The sequence below is a fragment of the Aphanomyces invadans genome (assembly GCF_000520115.1).
Source record: "Aphanomyces invadans strain NJM9701 unplaced genomic scaffold supercont1.25, whole genome shotgun sequence".
In the NCBI taxonomy this organism is placed as follows: Eukaryota; Oomycota; class Saprolegniomycetes; order Saprolegniales; family Verrucalvaceae; genus Aphanomyces; species Aphanomyces invadans.
Window position 1 is genome coordinate 883,530 of NW_008580170.1, and position 16,501 is coordinate 900,030.

The 16,501-nt window shown below is 55.2% G+C and overlaps 7 protein-coding genes across 12 annotated transcripts; 4 read left to right on the forward strand and 3 right to left on the reverse strand.

The window, feature by feature from the left end:
- Nucleotides 1-328: 328 nt before the first annotated feature.
- Nucleotides 329-1,721, reverse strand: H310_10329 (hypothetical protein; the record flags this gene model as incomplete). The annotated part of the gene is made up of 2 exons (XM_008876679.1): nucleotides 329-369; nucleotides 422-1,721. 2 exons carry the CDS (start codon nucleotides 1,719-1,721, stop codon nucleotides 329-331), a joined length of 1,341 nt encoding a protein of 446 aa, XP_008874901.1.
- A 2,278-nt stretch (nucleotides 1,722-3,999) lies between these two features.
- On the forward strand, nucleotides 4,000-5,094 carry H310_10330 (hypothetical protein). Its single transcript, XM_008876680.1, has one exon. The coding sequence runs from the start codon at nucleotides 4,124-4,126 to the stop codon at nucleotides 5,000-5,002; it is 879 nt and encodes a 292-aa protein (XP_008874902.1). The 5' UTR covers nucleotides 4,000-4,123; the 3' UTR covers nucleotides 5,003-5,094.
- A 643-nt stretch (nucleotides 5,095-5,737) lies between these two features.
- H310_10331 lies at nucleotides 5,738-8,012 on the reverse strand. 2 transcript variants are annotated; one of them, XM_008876682.1, is made up of 2 exons: nucleotides 6,658-8,012; nucleotides 5,738-6,606 (listed from the first exon to the last, which is right to left on the reverse strand). In XM_008876682.1, the coding sequence occupies exons 1-2, from the start codon at nucleotides 7,334-7,336 to the stop codon at nucleotides 5,876-5,878; spliced, it is 1,410 nt and encodes a 469-aa protein (XP_008874904.1). In that variant the 5' UTR covers nucleotides 7,337-8,012; the 3' UTR covers nucleotides 5,738-5,875. The 2 variants fall into 2 exon arrangements, with proteins under 2 accessions (XP_008874904.1, XP_008874903.1); XM_008876681.1 differs by having other exon boundaries at nucleotides 5,738-8,012.
- A 27-nt stretch (nucleotides 8,013-8,039) lies between these two features.
- On the reverse strand, nucleotides 8,040-9,552 carry H310_10332 (elongation factor 1-alpha). Its single transcript, XM_008876683.1, has one exon. The coding sequence runs from the start codon at nucleotides 9,453-9,455 to the stop codon at nucleotides 8,115-8,117; it is 1,341 nt and encodes a 446-aa protein (XP_008874905.1). The 5' UTR covers nucleotides 9,456-9,552; the 3' UTR covers nucleotides 8,040-8,114.
- Nucleotides 9,553-10,831: 1,279 nt separating this feature from the next.
- On the forward strand, nucleotides 10,832-12,481 carry H310_10333 (ferrochelatase). Its single transcript, XM_008876684.1, has 8 exons — nucleotides 10,832-11,160; nucleotides 11,210-11,320; nucleotides 11,401-11,507; nucleotides 11,551-11,638; nucleotides 11,703-11,850; nucleotides 11,898-11,967; nucleotides 12,016-12,118; nucleotides 12,172-12,481. The coding sequence occupies exons 1-8, from the start codon at nucleotides 10,864-10,866 to the stop codon at nucleotides 12,406-12,408; spliced, it is 1,161 nt and encodes a 386-aa protein (XP_008874906.1). The 5' UTR covers nucleotides 10,832-10,863; the 3' UTR covers nucleotides 12,409-12,481.
- A 116-nt stretch (nucleotides 12,482-12,597) lies between these two features.
- Nucleotides 12,598-14,011, forward strand: H310_10334 (hypothetical protein). 5 transcript variants are annotated; one of them, XM_008876686.1, is made up of 7 exons: nucleotides 12,598-12,758; nucleotides 12,814-13,003; nucleotides 13,081-13,138; nucleotides 13,198-13,515; nucleotides 13,584-13,622; nucleotides 13,689-13,760; nucleotides 13,811-14,011. In XM_008876686.1, exons 1-7 carry the CDS (start codon nucleotides 12,632-12,634, stop codon nucleotides 13,874-13,876), a joined length of 870 nt encoding a protein of 289 aa, XP_008874908.1. In that variant the 5' UTR covers nucleotides 12,598-12,631; the 3' UTR covers nucleotides 13,877-14,011. The 5 variants fall into 5 exon arrangements, with proteins under 5 accessions (XP_008874908.1, XP_008874907.1, XP_008874910.1 ...); XM_008876685.1 differs by having other exon boundaries at nucleotides 13,198-13,622; XM_008876688.1 differs by having other exon boundaries at nucleotides 13,584-13,760.
- Nucleotides 14,012-14,681: 670 nt separating this feature from the next.
- H310_10335 (hypothetical protein) lies at nucleotides 14,682-16,317 on the forward strand. Its single transcript, XM_008876690.1, has one exon. The coding sequence runs from the start codon at nucleotides 14,815-14,817 to the stop codon at nucleotides 16,192-16,194; it is 1,380 nt and encodes a 459-aa protein (XP_008874912.1). The 5' UTR covers nucleotides 14,682-14,814; the 3' UTR covers nucleotides 16,195-16,317.
- The last annotated feature ends 184 nt before the right edge of the window (nucleotides 16,318-16,501 follow it).

The following is a 16,501-nucleotide window of genomic DNA, read 5'->3' on the forward strand; positions in this document are numbered from 1 at the left end:
ATTACAATGTATAGATAATATGGCGGATACGACAAATCCATCCGACAACAAGCTGATTGGCTGATACGACAAAAAGAAATGATGATTTGTTTTGCGATCCAAGAAGTAGAGGGGATACCCCCTCTACTTAATGGTCCGCCAGGTTTCCCCATTGGGCATGGACCCTCACAAAATAAGGGTACCGGTCATTGCAATTGGCCCCGAGTTCAATCCCGGGTGGTGGCAAAACATTTTACATGACTCAAAATTTCGAAATGCATTTACATAATATTCAATCGTTTTCTACGTCTAACCTCATGAAGTATCTTTGCGTAGGAACTCGTGAACCCTAGATACGAAGCTTCGAACTGCTGAAAGGTCTGGTACTTGCTGAAGGCAGTTGACAAAGTGAGACGCTCAGAATACTTCTTCCTGTCCATACGTATCATCTCCTTCGTGTAGTCCTTGAGAGCACAAACCAAGCCAATGCTAGGGTCAGCGACAAACCACTGCTGCCAAGCGTCCAGAGCCGATCGAGCAGTAGGTACGGACTTCTGGGACACAAACTGATCCATTGTACTCTGTCGCATAGGCACAGCCGACATGGCGCCGACACCAGCTGCCTGCCCTTGCAAGTTCTTGGCCACTGCTTGGCCAAGAGCCTCGACGGAGAACCCCATGCCACCCGCCACACCACCATTGCCGCCCGGCCATTGAATGTTGCCAGTTTCGCTGCCAGTGCGCAGCAAATTGCGTGGGTTGATCTCGTTGCTGATGCTCTGTGTGATCAGGTACTCACAGCATGTCTTAGAGTCCGCCCATCGACACCAGGCCATCAACTCGCGAAAGTTGAAGCGCCGTTCCACAGACTCAAACACACGAAAGAACGCACCACCACGCCGGAGGCTGTGTAGGGTTATGCCGATAGGAAGGTTTGGAGTGCGCTCGACAACGTCGACTAGGATTCGCCGCAAGCTGGCTTGATCGAGACCGCGGCTCCACTCAACTTTTGGTACACCCGACTGTGGCGAGACAAAGTTGGGAAACACAAAGGTACTGCTGTTGATGTTGACTCCGGCAGCTCTGACCTTCGAGAGGTACTCGTCGTAGAAGCCGCACACGCGCAAGCATGGAAACGTGGTCTCATCAACAAGATGATACACTTGACAATCCTCTTCGACATTGGCCTTCTTGTGCCAACGGAGACGTACGGACAGGTAACGACCCCTGTCGTCTCCAACAATTTCGACGTCGTTCCAACGTAGGGCCAACACCTCACTTGTGCGAAAGCAGCCAATAAAGCCCACTGCCAACAGCAGCCGCAGCATTGCGCCCAGGAACGGGTGGAGATGCGCCAACGAGTTCATCAGAGTCGACAGTTCGTGCACGGTGATTGGATATGCCTTCTTCTCTTCGTCGAGGTTGTTTTGTTTGTTGTACTTCTGTAACCCAACAATATAGCGTCGGGTTGTTGAGTCCTGGGCTGGGTTTGGCACCACACCACACGCTGAGAAGTACGCGACCAGGGCGGACTTGGCAAGGTCAATGGTCCGAGCTTTACGGCCTTGAGTGTACATGTGGTGGAAGAAGTCGGTGCATTCCTCTGTTCCCGCCTCTCGGGGGTCAAGACCGTCCTTGTTCAGCCGGAGGAATGCCTCGAACTGCTTCTGATAGGTTGTGTAGGCGCGCCTTGTGGACGCACCGTGGAACGATTCTTGGATGGTCTTCTTGGAGGCCACCATCGTTGGCTTTGACGGCGCCATTTTAAATGGTCGTGGTGGTTATGTAACTCCTACCAAGTGATTTCAACCAATCCAATTGTGTTATTCTCAATGTTCTCTGATATGTTGCAAAACGACATTGGAGTCGACCAATCCGTTGCCTCTAATCTATGGAGTCCAATCATATTTTACCTTTATGTCGTTTCACCAATGACCGCTCTAAATTTTGTCGTTTGAATGTCGGATGCCACTAACATGTCAAATTTAGTTTTTGATGTGGATTCGGTATATGGGACCTTCGCTTCGTCATGGAGACCATCGTGGGGATGGACGATGCAGCATTCGCATTCGAACAGTGCGTATCGTTGCTTCCTCGGAAGAGGGGGGAATCACCATGGTGGCGGTGTTGTTTGCTCGTGAATGGAAGCTGTTGTGTTGAGGGAATCCGCGTTGCGTGCGTGGGTGTTAGTCAGCGGGGGTTCGATTCAGTCTCCCACGGAGCGGGGATGCTGAATGTGCACCCTTCGATCATGCTCGCTGTTCGCTTCCTGGCGGCGGTGTTCGTATGGTTGGTAGCACATCGTGCGGTGGCAAGGAGCGCGCGCATGCCTCTTCCGCCCACAGGAATCCTGGGCGAGATCGTATGTTTGAGGTTTCGTTATTGCGCGACAGTCTGTCACCTGGGTGCATCGCGCTTCAAGTTGCGGCGGCACGTGTGGTTTGATCATGTCGTTGCAACGGAGCACTGCGAAAGAATGAAGTGGCTGTACGACGACTGTAGCTGTCGGCGGGCGCTCTTCCTCTGCGAGGCTCGCTGCCGTATCGCTGAGATGCGCCCTGATCGAGCGGGCTATCGTCGGCCAATATGAGTCACTAGCCTACACGTCAAGAATTCTTAATCGTCCGCCGTGGCGAAACGAAGTCATACGCGGCGCCGCCCGACGACCGGCAGGATCGCATCTTCATTGGGTCCGTCGGAGAGTTCACGAACATCGGAATGATCCAATGGAATTGCTCATGTGTTTTTCTAATTATCCGGAATCAACCAGTTACCAGCCCGTCGACGGTTTCGACTTCCGACCCGACGCAGCGCCCTTGGCGGGATCTTGGCGTGATGGGTGATGTTGGGCGTTGGCGCAACTCGTCGACGGTGTACCTTGCCATAGACGTATGTGGTGTGCGACAGCGGCCGTGCTGTGCAACGTAACTGCAACTTGGAGCCCCACCGCGGACGCCCCAACCGCGCACGACACGGATCGCGCCGTTGGTAGCCCATTCGTACGGCCGCATCGCAACGAGCTGGTCCGTCAATAGCCTAACCGGTCACACCCCACGTGCGCAAATCCACATGCCGTGACTTTCGTGTGGGAAAATGTTGTGTTTGGCAGTATGCATGTCCGCCACGACCCTCGCATGCGACACCACCGCACATGCAGAGACTTGCGACAGGCAACCCTCGAATCCTGGGGCATACCCTACCACAGCGCTCGAGGTCGACAAATGCTGGTGCAATTTTACGTGGAACCGCGCAGAGCTGCCCTTGTCTGCTAACTGGGGGGGCTACAACGGCGGGGGCGGAGCGGCGTGGTTCCGACCCGCGAGTTGGGCGGATCGCCCCTTGTCGTCGTTCACCAAGTGGGCGTTGGTCACTTGGCGCTGTGCATGTCAGCATCGTTTTGCTTCTAGTACCTTGGTTGTTATGCAGCGAGCCTGGAGCACGCTAATTTTTACGTGGTACCACGTTGGACGCACAGGAAAACTCTACGCACGAGCGAAGCAACCGTTGTGGGTGCATGCAGTTGCGAGCTACCGAACGCCTGGTTTGTTGCTGGCCATGGCGCCGCTTCAGTCACGCGGCTCAGCATCATCCGCTGGCTGTCTTGAACTGGCGAGAATCATAGGTGTTGTTCCGGCCCCATCGTCTCGGCGGGAATTCATGTCGACAAGAGGGAACGACGTCGGTGGCAAACCCGAAGCACTGCTGGGTGGCCCACCCCAGGGTCCCACGTTCGGAAGGCTATCTTTCGAAGGCAGCAGATGTCGTACGGCCGCTCGAAATTGACTCATGTCAAGCGATACGTGTGAGCAGCACGTGCTCGTCGCGATGGAATCGAACGTCGTCGGCGTAGTCCCAAAAAATTCATCGTTGCCGACTCGGCGCCGTGATCTGAACGCGCCTCGTTCATGCAAATGGGTTGTGTGCCGCCCTCCAACGCGTACACGTGTTGTTCAGAGGATGCTGCTGTAGATGGCGTCGGAATCGGCCGCGCCACCTGCTGGGGATGGACCCAAGCAGGTGGGGTTGTCCCACTTGTTTCGATGACTTGACGACGTTTTTCGGGTTGCCTCCGTCGCAAGCATTAATCGATTCACGCCGACACCGCCACCCACTCGTTCGTCTTTCTCTGGAACGAACGGCAACCATGTTTTTGCACGTGCCGCCCTACACGAACGCCCCCACGGCGCTCATCTACACCTCCCGCGATGGAGCCACCGCCCCAACGTACTGCGCGGCCGCCCCATGCAGCCGCTTCGCGAAAGACAACGGCCTCTGCCTCTTCCACACCGCCGTGGTAGCCTGCAAATATTCATACCCTGTGTCAACTCAACCGCAGACTTCGGTCTCGGCTGGTCCGCTTCGACACCAACCTAATCTCATGTTGTACCTCCCGTCGAGAGCGTCGAACGAATCGGTGTGCAGCGGCCGGTCGTCCCCAGCATCGGACGACGTTCGCCGCGTTGTCAACCGCAAGTTATGCCGCGTCGATCCATGCACGAAGCGCGCCAAGTCGGGTGGCCTGTGCATCGCCCACGGCGGCGGAAAGCGGTGCGACGTGGACGGGTGCGTCAAGAGTGCCAAGGAGCGCGGGTTCTGCATCTCCCACGGAGGGGGCAAGCGCTGCCTCGGTGAAGGTTGCAACAAGTCGGCACTCCTTGGCGGGTACTGCGCTCACCACGGCGGTGGCCGGCGGTGTGGCGACGACAACTGCAACAAGTACGCTCTCTCTGGGGGCTATTGTATCGCCCACGGCGGCGGCAAGCGGTGCAATTTTGTCTCATGTCCAAAGAGCGCAGTGAGTGGCGGGTTCTGCGTCGCCCACGGCGGCGGTCATCGATGCGCGACGGCAGGGTGTATGAAAGGGGCAGTCACAGGCGGCCTTTGCATCAAACACGGCGGTGGCAAGAAGTGCCGGCTCACGTCTTGCCGAAAGAACGCCCGCACTAAGGGGTACTGTTTCACCCATTTCAAAGCGATGGAAGCCTTGGCAGGCAACGACTTTGGCGGAGTCGTCGAGGTGTAGCAGTCCTCGCGTATGAATATCGTCCCTATTTATGAAGCAAGTGCGGCTCTTCGCGTTGTGCAGGACCGACACCGTCGAGCGGCTTCTCGCTTACCACACCACTCTGAAATGTAGCAAACATCGCGACGACCAGGCTCCGAGGGCGACCCGTGCGCGGACGGCGCTCTCTCACGCAGTGGGATACCTTTACCACCACCACAAGTTGCGTCAGGTAGAGGGGACGCACATGGGTGCGGCATCGGCTACCTTTGGATGCGAACCCCTACGACGGACGGTTGGATCGCGAAAATATCTCGACGTGCCGTTCTTTCGTGGGCAGGGGGGTGCATCCTCCGGCCATTGCAAGTCCCCCCGCTGCAGGCGACACCCACGACAGGCACGTGAACGCGCGCGACGACGCCCCGCGTAGAGTCGTGGGTGGGAATTGGGTGATTTGTGGGTGCTTCGCGCCGCGATCCTTTCGCGCGGTGTTGGGTTCCATGGCAATCTACCACCAAACTGTACAACCACCTCAGCACCATGTGCGGCGCGCATCCTGGTTTCAACTTGGGTGAGGGCTCGCAGCGGCAACGACCGGGTGAAGGCTCTGCTTCGCGCCGCCCATGTGAAAGGGCAAAAGCGTCCAAGGAATCAAGTGAATCTGAGCACCGGCTGCATCCAACTGGACCGAGTCACATGGACAGCCGCCCTCCAGATGCGCCGCCAGCCGAACGCCGCGTGTGGTTCCATTCTCGCAAACGGTGGGCATGTTTGCAAGCCCCATTCTGGTACGTTCATAGTCATAGATCACAGACGCGCTGCCGTGGGCCGATGCTTTTGCATGGGGGCATTTCAAGTGCAGGATGAACTACATCGTTTGGCTTTGTTTGCCAGTTAAAGCCACACACTAGAAGAGTCGTCGTTGCCTTCGTCTTCGAACTTGGCTTGCCTTCGACACGATTGCACGGCAAACCCTGTCACGAGCATCACGCCGACAGCGGACAGCCCCAAGTTCACCCAAAACACAGGGCGTAGCGAGGCAAAGAGCGCCGGAACCAGGGGGATCACGATGCGGGCCATCGACCCAGCAGATCCGAACACGCCCATCCAAAGACCTTGGGGCTGATTTCCTAACAATTTCGAGAACGCCGCAACAGACACCGCGGTCAGTAGGGGCCCTCCCACAGACCACACCAAGTAGATGGCCGTGCAAAAGATAGACCAATTGGGCGGGTCCATGAGCAAGAGCCCGTTTCCAACTACAAACGCGCCGAGCCCAGCCAGGAGCCACGCAATGTCACCGATGGCACCTCGCCACAGCTCGACACTGGCATACGTGAGCAGCCCCAGGAGCCCCATAACAAACTGAAATGCAGCGGCGGCGTGGACAGGATCGTCGGCCGGAGTTGATACGGCGCTTACCGTTTGCATGTGCAAAGGCACCAGAATCGTCTCGAACGCGGCGATCACGCCCCGCCCCACCACGTTGAGTAGCAAAAAGACGCAGATGCCATAACAGTCAAACAAGGGGGCTGGGTCGAGCAACGCTTCCTTGGGGTGAAGGGGCCCTGAAGCATAGGGTTGGCATGACGGGGCGTCGGTGGCATCGATGGAGTTGTCAAACACTACGACCATACAGATAAGAGTAAGGACGTTCAGCGCCGCCAGCACAAGACCGGGCATCGTAAACGGGTTGAGTGCGAGGCCCGAAAAATGCACGTCTACGGCTGCAAACAAACCACCGATACCAGGGGACAGCGCATACCCAACGAACACGACTAACGCCAAGCGATTCATAAACTGGACCCGATCGGTCACGGGAGTCATCGCTGCAACGTTGGCGCGGCAGACGCTGAGATTGCCAGCGCCAAAACCGACGAGGAATCTGCTGGCGTACAGCCACACAAACTTGGCACGTGATGGAGCAGAGACATTTGAAAGAATCGTTGAATTGGTGGAGGCTGACGCGGGTGCATCCAACCACGTCGACGCGGGCAGGAGGTACATGACGTTGCCCACGATCCCAATCAAGGCACACAAAACATGGACGGACCGAAACGAAAATTTGTCGCACAGCCAGCCGAGAAGCATCGACGAAGCCAACCGCCCGATGCTAAACACAGACGTGGCTCGACCCATGTCGGCGAGAGACCCATCCAAGGACTCGCAGTAGAGAAAGAGCGTCGGCAGCACGAGGCCTCGCGCTGCCTCGGCGGTGAATTGGGCCAAGTAGATCACGCATAGCTGAACATGCCACTGGGTCGTGCGCGGCGGCGGTCGCTCACATCTGTCCTGGAGTATGCAATACGGCGTCTCGAGCGGTTGGAGTCGCGACGGCGCAGGGAGTGGCAGCATGTACCTTACTCGACCACACCGCCGTCGTCCTCAAAAATCACATTCGCCCCACCTAAAATTTCGAAGCCATGGCGTTGACATTCGAAAAGATGCGTCGTCGGGTTGTAGACCGCCCGCGGGGGGCCTGCACACTGGAAGATGCGTGCGACTGAAGTTCCTGCATCGATCGAAACGAGTGCGTCCATAATAGCGTGTTGTAAGTTCGAGAACCGAGTCGAACGGGGGCATTCATGATACCGCGATGGCGTTGCTGAGACGGCTGAGATCACGGTCATGCCACCCGCGCAATGGTGTTGATGGTCGCATGAGGCTGGGCATACTATATTTTGAGTAGCGTCGACTTTGGTCCGTGGAGCAACGACAACCAAGGCGGCACGAGAAAGCGAGTGACGAACGCTGCCGAACCTCCCATGCCCGTCCCCGCATCTTGCTGTCGTCCGGACTGGAGAACACCGCGACAGACACGGTCGAGAACAAAGGACTGTCAGCGCTCCAGATGAATACGATGCACACTGTTGAACGAGAGCACAGCTACGTTGTGTCGGCGATCGAGTGGCATGAGCACCCCGCCACGTAGCATGCCAAAGAGCCTGAGATTGGTTACAACCAGACCTTCCATGCACACACCTTGACCATGCCGGCATGGGCGGAGGACGCTTCTGGCTCCGAGGAAAACGGTCGCAAAAACAATTTCCGACAAAAACGGGGTAAAAAAAGTAATCTAAAGGGTTTCATTGGAATATAATCGATCCATAACTAAGCGCAATGAGCCTCTAGTTTACTTCTTCTTGCCGGCGGCGGCCTTGCCCTTGCCACCCGCTTCCTTCTTCGTGACAGAGTGGATGACACCGACAGCGACCGTTTGACGCATGTCACGCACGGCAAAGCGGCCAAGAGGAGGGTATTCTTGGAACGATTCGACCGTCATGCCCTTGGTGGGTTCCAAGATGACCATGCACGCATCGCCAGACTTGACGAACTTGGGGTTTTCTTCGAGCACCTTCCCCGAACGACGGTCCATCTTTTGGGTAATCTCCTTGAACTTGCACGCAACGTGCGCCGTGTGGCAATCCAACACGGGCGAGTACCCGTTGCCAATTTGGCCGGGGTGGTTCAACACAATCACTTGGGCAGTGAAGTTTTCCGTGCCCTTGGCGGGGTCCGTCTTCGAGTCAGACGCGACGTAACCACGGCGCAAGTCCTTCACGGCAACGTTCTTGACGTTGAACCCGACGTTGTCACCAGGGACGGCTTCAGGCAAGGATTCGTGGTGCATTTCCACAGACTTGACTTCCGTCGACAGACCAGAGGGACCGAAGGTCACGACCATACCGGGCTTCAACACACCGGTTTCAACACGGCCGACCGGGACCGTGCCAATACCACCAATCTTGTACACATCTTGCAAAGGCAGACGGAGGGGCTTGTCGGTGGGACGCTTGGGAGGGTTCAAGCCGTCAAGGGCTTCCAAGAGGTAAGGTCCCTTGTACCAAGGCATGTTGGGCGACTTTTCAATCATGTTGTCGCCTTCCCAGCCAGAGATGGGCACGAAAGGAATCTTGGCGGGCTTGTAGCCAACCTTCTTCAAGTAGTTCGTGACTTCTTCCTTGATTTCGTTGTAGCGACCTTCGCCGTACATGACCGACGAGTCATCCATCTTGTTGATGGCGACAATCATTTGGCGCACACCCAAGGTGAACGCCAACAAGGCATGTTCACGGGTTTGGCCTTCCTTGGAGATACCGGCTTCGAATTCACCGACACCCGAGGCGACGACCAAAATGGCGGCATCGGCCTGCGAGGTACCGGTAATCATGTTCTTGATGAAGTCACGGTGACCAGGAGCATCAATGACCGTGAAGAAGAACTTGGGCGATTCGAACTTCCACAACGCGATGTCGATCGTGATACCACGTTCGCGTTCGGCCTTCAAGTTGTCCAACACCCAGGCGTACTTGAAGGACGTCTTGCCGAGTTCAGCAGCTTCCTTCTCAAACTTTTCAATCGTACGCTTGTCGATACCACCGCACTTGTAGATCAAGTGACCGGTCGTGGTCGACTTACCGGCATCGACGTGACCGATGACGACGAGCGAGATGTGGGTCTTTTCTTTGGGCATGTTGAATCAAACGAGCAAATCCAGGAATGACCGCCGCTCGTGTCGGCGGCCCCGGTCCCCGCTCCCAGCCACCATTTCGTGGTGCGATATGACTCGCTAATATAGGTCTGAGAGGGCGCCGTGACGCGACGACGCCCAACGTCTAGAGGAGCTGCTGTTGATTTTATTTATGCCTTTGTATGAAATGGGTAAAGTGCGATCCTGCAAAGTCGCGACTCGCCACGAGCGTTGGCATCGCAACGGAGGGGCGGAACTGGACGGTCACACACATAAGTATATCACAGGGGACGAGATCCCTTGCATGATGGGTCTTGGGGTGGCATGGTTGTACGTGGATCATGTGTGGAGGAAGCGGTGAAATACACGTGGCAACGGCAAAGTGGCATCAGCTCGGACATGTCCACCTTCAACAAGCGACGGAGCAACGTGGTAAGTTCGCCGGACTGTCGTTCGTAAGAGGGTCTTTGCTTGAAAAGAACTTGAGTGAACTATACTGGTCAGTCGACCCTGTCGAAATAGCATCCGATTCGAGTGGTGATGGTGGGGGGCGGATTTTCACTTGGAGTTTGTATACCTATTGGAAAAGAACGAATGGCGACAGCCAACCGCAGCTTCGGACGGGATAGGGGAGGGCGCTGATTGGCTCGCTGGATGGAACCGCCGCGCCAACACCCAACCATGGCAATGAAACGGCGCCGTGGCGGGCGTTCGTGCGTGGAAACTCTCTCTCGTTGGGGATGGGAACAACGGCGCGGACGACATAGAAAACAGGGTTCGATGTGGAAGTGTGACGGTGCGCCGATGCGTGCTCACCCGGTTGATTGTGGATGGTTCACTGCGGATGCTTGGAACGTTGGTGTGCTGCCGATTGCTGGGCATGCACTTGAGCGATAAAGCGACCAGTAAACACCGTGGCATCGCGGCGTATTCGTGGATGCGCTGGGAACAAACGAGCAAGGGAAAGAAGAGAGGGAGACGGGGTCATCCTGGTCACTGTTAGGAAGGCACCGCTCGATGAGAAGTGCCTTCCTGACATGAGGAGTGCACTAACAAGCACGACTAGATGCTTGAAGTCTACTATCCTTGGCATCACGACGGAGCGAGCCGCATGAGATAAGTCGTTGGAATCACTTGTGTATCCAATGGAGTGCGGCGCCTGACGGCGGATAGGCCGTAGAGGATGGATGACCGAATGCAAGCAGCGAGGAAAGTCGGCCCCACTTGCCCTCGATGACAACCCAACAGCAAAGCATGAACAGCAGCGCGGTGTGGAGCCATCCCGACCGTTCGAGTGTCCGTCGAGTTGTTGGCCGAAGACTCAGCAATGGCGTCCTCGCGATCTTCTGTGGCCTTCAGCTGACAGAGTGTGGTTATCCGGATAATCCCACCTTGTCATTTTTCCATCGACATGGCGAAGATGACCGCACGAACCGCACCCAAGGTCCGCACGGCTATTGCGATGATGAACATGGGGGGGCCTTCCACGCTAGAGGAAGTCCCATTCTTCCTCAAGAACCTCTTCTCCGATCCGGAGATCATTCCACTCGGTCCATTCCAGGACTTTGTGTCGTCCCTTGTGGTAAAACGTCGAACCCCAAAGATCCAAGAGCAGTATGCGGCCATCGGCGGTGGTTCTCCCATTGGAAAATGGACCAACCACCAGGGCGAAGCAATGTGCAAGATCTTGGACGAGATCCGCCCTGAGGTACATTGGAATGCATGGGGCACGTTTCACTCGACGATTTCAACTGTAGAGCGCACCTCACAAGCATTACACGATGTTTCGGTACGCGAACCCGTTGACCGAAGCGGCATTGAAGCAAATGAAGGACGACGGCGCGGAACGTGCAATTGCATTCTCACAGGTACCGCACTCCTTCTCGAACTCATGAAGTCTTGCCACACGGTCAAGTGCAATTCAACTGACGCCCCGTGTCATGAATAGTACCCTCAATGGTCGTGCACGACGACAGGTTCGAGCATGAACCATTTATGGCGCGAACTCAAGCGTTTGGAGATGGGTGATTCGTTCGAATGGTCGCTCATTGACCGGTCGACAACCTTCCTCACGGCACTGCAACTCACACTGGGGTAGATGGAACACGCATCCAGGGTACATTGCGGCCGTGAGCCGCCGCATTCAACTTGGGCTTGAAGAGTTCCCGGCTGACGTTCGCGATAAGGTAGGCCCAGATTACCTCGGTAGCGATCTCGTTGGGTGCTCAAAGACCCAATCTCGTCGATCAGGTCGTCATCATGTTCTCGGCGCATTCGGTGCCGATGAAGGTCGTGTACAAAGGCGACCCGTACACCAAGGAGATTGCGTCCACGAGCGAGCTTGTCATGGAGCATCTCAATGTGTCCAATCCGCATGTGCTCAGCTGGCAATCGAAAGGTTCGAGTCCTCTTTTAAATCCCAGCATCACGCGGGTGGTTTTCTAGTCGGATACTTGCCATGGATGGGCCCGAGCACGAGCAGCGTGATCAAGGGCTTGGCGAGCCAAGGCCACAAGTTCGTCAAGTGATGACGTCCAAATGCCTAACTTGAGTGATGTGGTAGGCACGTTCTCGCAGTGCCGATCGCATTCACGTCGGACCATATTGAGACGTTGTTCGAAATCGACATTGAGTACGCCGAAGAAGCGCATGAACTCGGTATTGAGGTACATCGTTCGGCATAGATTCAAGTAACCTTATGCTGTTGACATGTGAGCAGCACTTCAAGCGCAGCCCGTCGCTTAACGAAGAACCGTTGCTCGCACAAGCCATGGCTGACTTGGTCAAGGACCATTTGGACTCGAACACGCTCCATTCGACTGCGTACCCCCTCAACTGCGCAGGATGTGAAAACCCTATCTGTCGTAGCATCGTGAACCCGATCAAACCGTACGTGCGCCTTCGAGACGCAGCGTCTGGACGACCCACGGCCCAATCCGTCCACGACCTCGAATAGTTAAACAGCAAATTTTGTGCACAGTTAGACGATGCATCAAGCCATAGTAAATGTCATCCCATCCTCCTCTCCATGTCCCTGTACCTGCGCGAGAGCCGCCGAGACGGTACATCGTCACGTCTGGAAGTGCTCGCAGAGAATTCCGGATAAAGTCAGCGTATCCGAAACGTAACGCTTGGTCACTTCCAGCACCGCCGCACAAGTTTACGTCCGAGCAAGTCCTATGAACCTCAAGGTGAATTCTTCCCAGGGCTCCATCAAGCTCGCAGGACTGCCCGAGGACACAACACTCTTCCAGCTGAAGCTTCGACTGCTTCAAGAGACTGGCCTAGCTCCAGACGATCAAACCTGTATGTCGACACATCCATGATGTCCCCTTGACACATCGTCGATCTGTGATGACAGTGTTGAGTGGCTACCCTCCCAAGCTCATCGTTGGTGACGACAGTGAACTTCTCACAGCGCTTGGTGTGGCGTCGGGATCGGTGGTTACCCTGAAGGAGGAAGTCACGTTGGCTTCGACCAAACCGTCCAGTTTAAAGTTTGTTCGCAAGGTCATTGCTGCCGACAACAGCTGCCTCTTCAACGCAATCAGGTGTGTATCTTCATCGTGTTATCCTTGTCCCTTCAATAGGTCGTTCATGATTCATCGCGGTTGCCCGTTTCGCACAGGTATTGCCTTGGTAAGGGGGACAAGCAGAACGGCGAAACTCTTCGAAGCATTGTCAAGGTCTCAGTTGTCCACCTTCACTACTGGACAATTTGCGCGCTCAACTGCAACGAACGTAGGAGAAGATTTTATCATTCCCAACGGAGTACAACGAGACGTTTCTCGGTCGCCCCGTGAACGAGTACTGCGCGTGGATCATGGACAGCAAGTCATGGGGCGGAGAAATCGAGCTCTCGATCTTATCGGCGCACTTTCGAGTGGAAATGCTCGTGTTTGACGTTGTCAGCATGACTCGGCTGTGCTACGGCGAAGACCAAGGCTTCACCCAGCGATTGTTCCTGCTGTACGACGGCATCCATTACGATGCCATTGCTGAAACTGGCCACCGCGGCCCCAACAGCGACAAGACTTTGTTTGCCATCAATGACTTTGTCAAGGCGAGTACCTCTCACGCCTATGTAGAATCAACGCCGTCGCACGCATTCATGTCTCTGCTGTGTCGTAGGTGGAGCAAGCTAGCGTGTTGGCTGTGGAAGCGCATCAGGTACAATACCATGTCTTTCGCTGTGCGACGTCCACGGCGTTCCTGCTGACGTTGTGGTGGCAACAGACCCATCTATTCACTGACGTGAGCGCATTTACCATCCAGTGTATGCAATGCCGGAAAGCCTTTCAAGGAGAGGTAGGCTGTGACATGTTCTCGAAAGGCAGAAGCAGTCCACTGGTTCGTAGCGGCAAGCACAAGCCCATGCCAACGAGTCTGGTCACTACGAGTTTGGCGAAGTCAGGCGGGCATAGCAAAAGCTATAGATGACTCTATGGGCGCCACATTCGTACTTCCACGGCATTTCCAATGCGAATAAATAAGTGTTAGGGGCTTGCTTGACTGAGCGTAGCACTGGTGGTCATGGCATCGGTGGACGCATTTCGAGCGCACGGCATGCACATTGCAACGTGCAGGGCTGGTTGCTCGAAGCCGAGGCTGCTGGAGCACCGACGTGAATGCGCGGTGCCACAAGATTTTTCCCTCCGGGACAGTATGCGCCGTTGGTATCCGCGTGGCACCGTGAAGGTCGCGGCGACATACGGACGTTTCGCGTTTTTGTAGCAGTTTTCCATCTTAGCCAATCAAACGCATTGAACGTATAGTTAGATATTACTCAATGTAAGTCTCATGGTAAAAATTAGAGTCTATTCAAACGCTATCGTAAAAAGCGGCGAAACCGAGTTAAGGCGCGTGCCGGCAGAAGCCACGTCACTGCATGATTGATTAAGTGCTAATCTTGCCGGCCCACGCCCCCCCCCTGTCAATGCATGACACGCTGCATTGACCTGATATCTATTAAAAATGTAAGCTCTACTTTGGAATATCAGATAGATGAAATATCTGTGTCACGGGAAATTGTTTTGATTGAACGAGAGCACACGCTAGTATTATGATTGGCTGATGTGAATTTGCTGAGGAAGTCAAACATTTTGATTGGCTGTGTCCACGTCGCGTGTCACTCCTGATTGGTTCATCCATTCTACGCAATATTCTTGAACAATCAAATGAGACAAACGTTCGAGTGCGATGGAATATATACTGAACACAAGATAATTCGTTTAACTGAATCTGAAAATCCCACGGGCCCCTTGGTCGGGGAGAGCTCCACGGGTGTTGGGGTGCCACTTGCGCACTCTCCAGCCACCCCACAACCCAACCAAGCGAGTCGAGCCTGCTACCATCGACTGACATGGCTACAAACTACAACTCGATCTCACGAGACTTAAGTCCCATCGCGTCCTCCACCTCGTTCAAGCGACGGACAGCCCGATGGTACTTTCAAATGTTTCTCATCAACTTCATCGAGTTTGCCGCGGAGTCGTCTCGCGGCATTGTCATGCCGACGCTCTTCCTCTACTGCCAATCACTTGGCGGCACCCTCGTCGACATGGGCTTGCTCACGTCCATGTTCAGCGTTGGTCGTCTCATCTCGTCGTTTGTGTTTGGCTGGATGTGCGATCGGTACACGTTTCGCACTGTGTACATCTTGTCATCGTCCATTGGAATCCTCGGCAACGTGATCTACCTGTTTGCGGACTCTCATGTGCTCAGTAGCCTCGAAGTGCTGCTCGTGTCGCGGTTCATTGTCGGGTTCGGAGCCGGGAACCGCAGTGTTTGCCGCGCCGACGTCGCGCGCATGACGTCCGTGGAACAACGCCTCAAGTACATAACGATTTTGTGCATGGTGGTGTTTCTCGGGTATGCGTTGACGCCTGGCATGGGCGCCGTTCTTGTTGGGGTCGACACGAGCATCATGGGGCTGCATCTGCATGAGCTGACTGCCCCCGGTTTCACTTTGACCATTCTCAACTTGATGACCTTGCTGTTCATGATCCTTTCGTACGACGAAAGCATGAACTCCGACCACGCACCAGTCTCTACACCCGTCTTGACCGGCAAGGCAAGCAAGGATCCCGGGCTGGCGTCGCCGCTCAGCTCATATGAGCTCCCGACCAATTTAGTGTACATCGGAGTTGGAGTCTTCATCGTGCTCAACATCATCGGTCGCGGCATTCTGTCGATCTTTGAAACGATCAACGTGCCGCTGTACTTGGACGTGACGGGGTATTCAAATGCGAACGCTGTCACGTCGGCCGCGTCGTTCCAGTTCAACATGGGTCTCCTCGGGCTGCTCAGTTACTTGTCGATTGAAATGTTTCGCCACAAGATTACCGACACTGCGTGGCTCTTGATTGGGCTGAGTTCGCTCGTCGTTGGCAATGCGCTGCTCTATTTTTTGTGGCCGCTCACGTTCAACGAGATGGCCATTGGTGTGTTCTTTGTCTGGAGCATCGGCAGTCCGCTGATCACGGCCGTGTCGGTCGCAGCCTTCTCGAAAATCCTCGGGTCGAGGCAGCAAGGGACTTGGATGGGCATTCTCGGATCGTCGGCGTCTGTGAGCCGCATCGTGCTGCCGCTCCTCCCTGCCGTTTTTGCCACATTCGATCCCATGTTCCTCATCAGTTTGATCATGTCGTCCGTCGGAATTGTTCTACTCGTTTGGTACGAGCGCCTTGTCCACAATGACAAAGCCGCGCATACCTCGACGCGCTCCATCTCGATGGTGTAGGTGCGCTTTTCGATGGATTTCTATATCGCCATCGCCTGTAGGATAGATGTACATAAAGATGCACGAGATGTAAACGAATTCAACACGTTTCTCGATGCCGACAGCCATCTTTGGCCACATGTGAACGCGTTCATGTTCGTTCAAGTCCCATCGATGCATACGTTTCACCGTGAACATGTGCACCACGTGCATGGAGATTATCCAATTCGGGAATGAACCATTTTCATGAAACACGTAGCTGCTCATGAGGGGACGACTACGCAATGCCTACCGTTGTGAAGAATGTTCTGCTGTGCAGGGTAGCTGG

Coding starts and splice junctions, on each gene's coding strand:
- H310_10333 (XM_008876684.1), top strand. CDS start 10,864: ATGGCGAAGATGACCGCACGAACCGCACCCAAGGTCCGCACGGCTATT. Junction 11,851..11,897: donor GCTCAGCTGGCAATCGAAAG/GTTCGAGTCCTC, acceptor GTGGTTTTCTAG/TCGGATACTTGCCATGGATG. Junction 11,968..12,015: donor TTGGCGAGCCAAGGCCACAA/GTTCGTCAAGTG, acceptor GTGATGTGGTAG/GCACGTTCTCGCAGTGCCGA.
- H310_10335 (XM_008876690.1), top strand. CDS start 14,815: ATGGCTACAAACTACAACTCGATCTCACGAGACTTAAGTCCCATCGCG.
- H310_10331 (XM_008876681.1), bottom strand. CDS start 7,336: ATGCTGCCACTCCCTGCGCCGTCGCGACTCCAACCGCTCGAGACGCCG.
- H310_10334 (XM_008876687.1), top strand. CDS start 12,632: ATGAACCTCAAGGTGAATTCTTCCCAGGGCTCCATCAAGCTCGCAGGA. Junction 13,139..13,197: donor CTCTTCGAAGCATTGTCAAG/GTCTCAGTTGTC, acceptor CAACGAACGTAG/GAGAAGATTTTATCATTCCC. Junction 13,516..13,583: donor CCATCAATGACTTTGTCAAG/GCGAGTACCTCT, acceptor GCTGTGTCGTAG/GTGGAGCAAGCTAGCGTGTT.
- H310_10332 (XM_008876683.1), bottom strand. CDS start 9,455: ATGCCCAAAGAAAAGACCCACATCTCGCTCGTCGTCATCGGTCACGTC.
- H310_10330 (XM_008876680.1), top strand. CDS start 4,124: ATGTTTTTGCACGTGCCGCCCTACACGAACGCCCCCACGGCGCTCATC.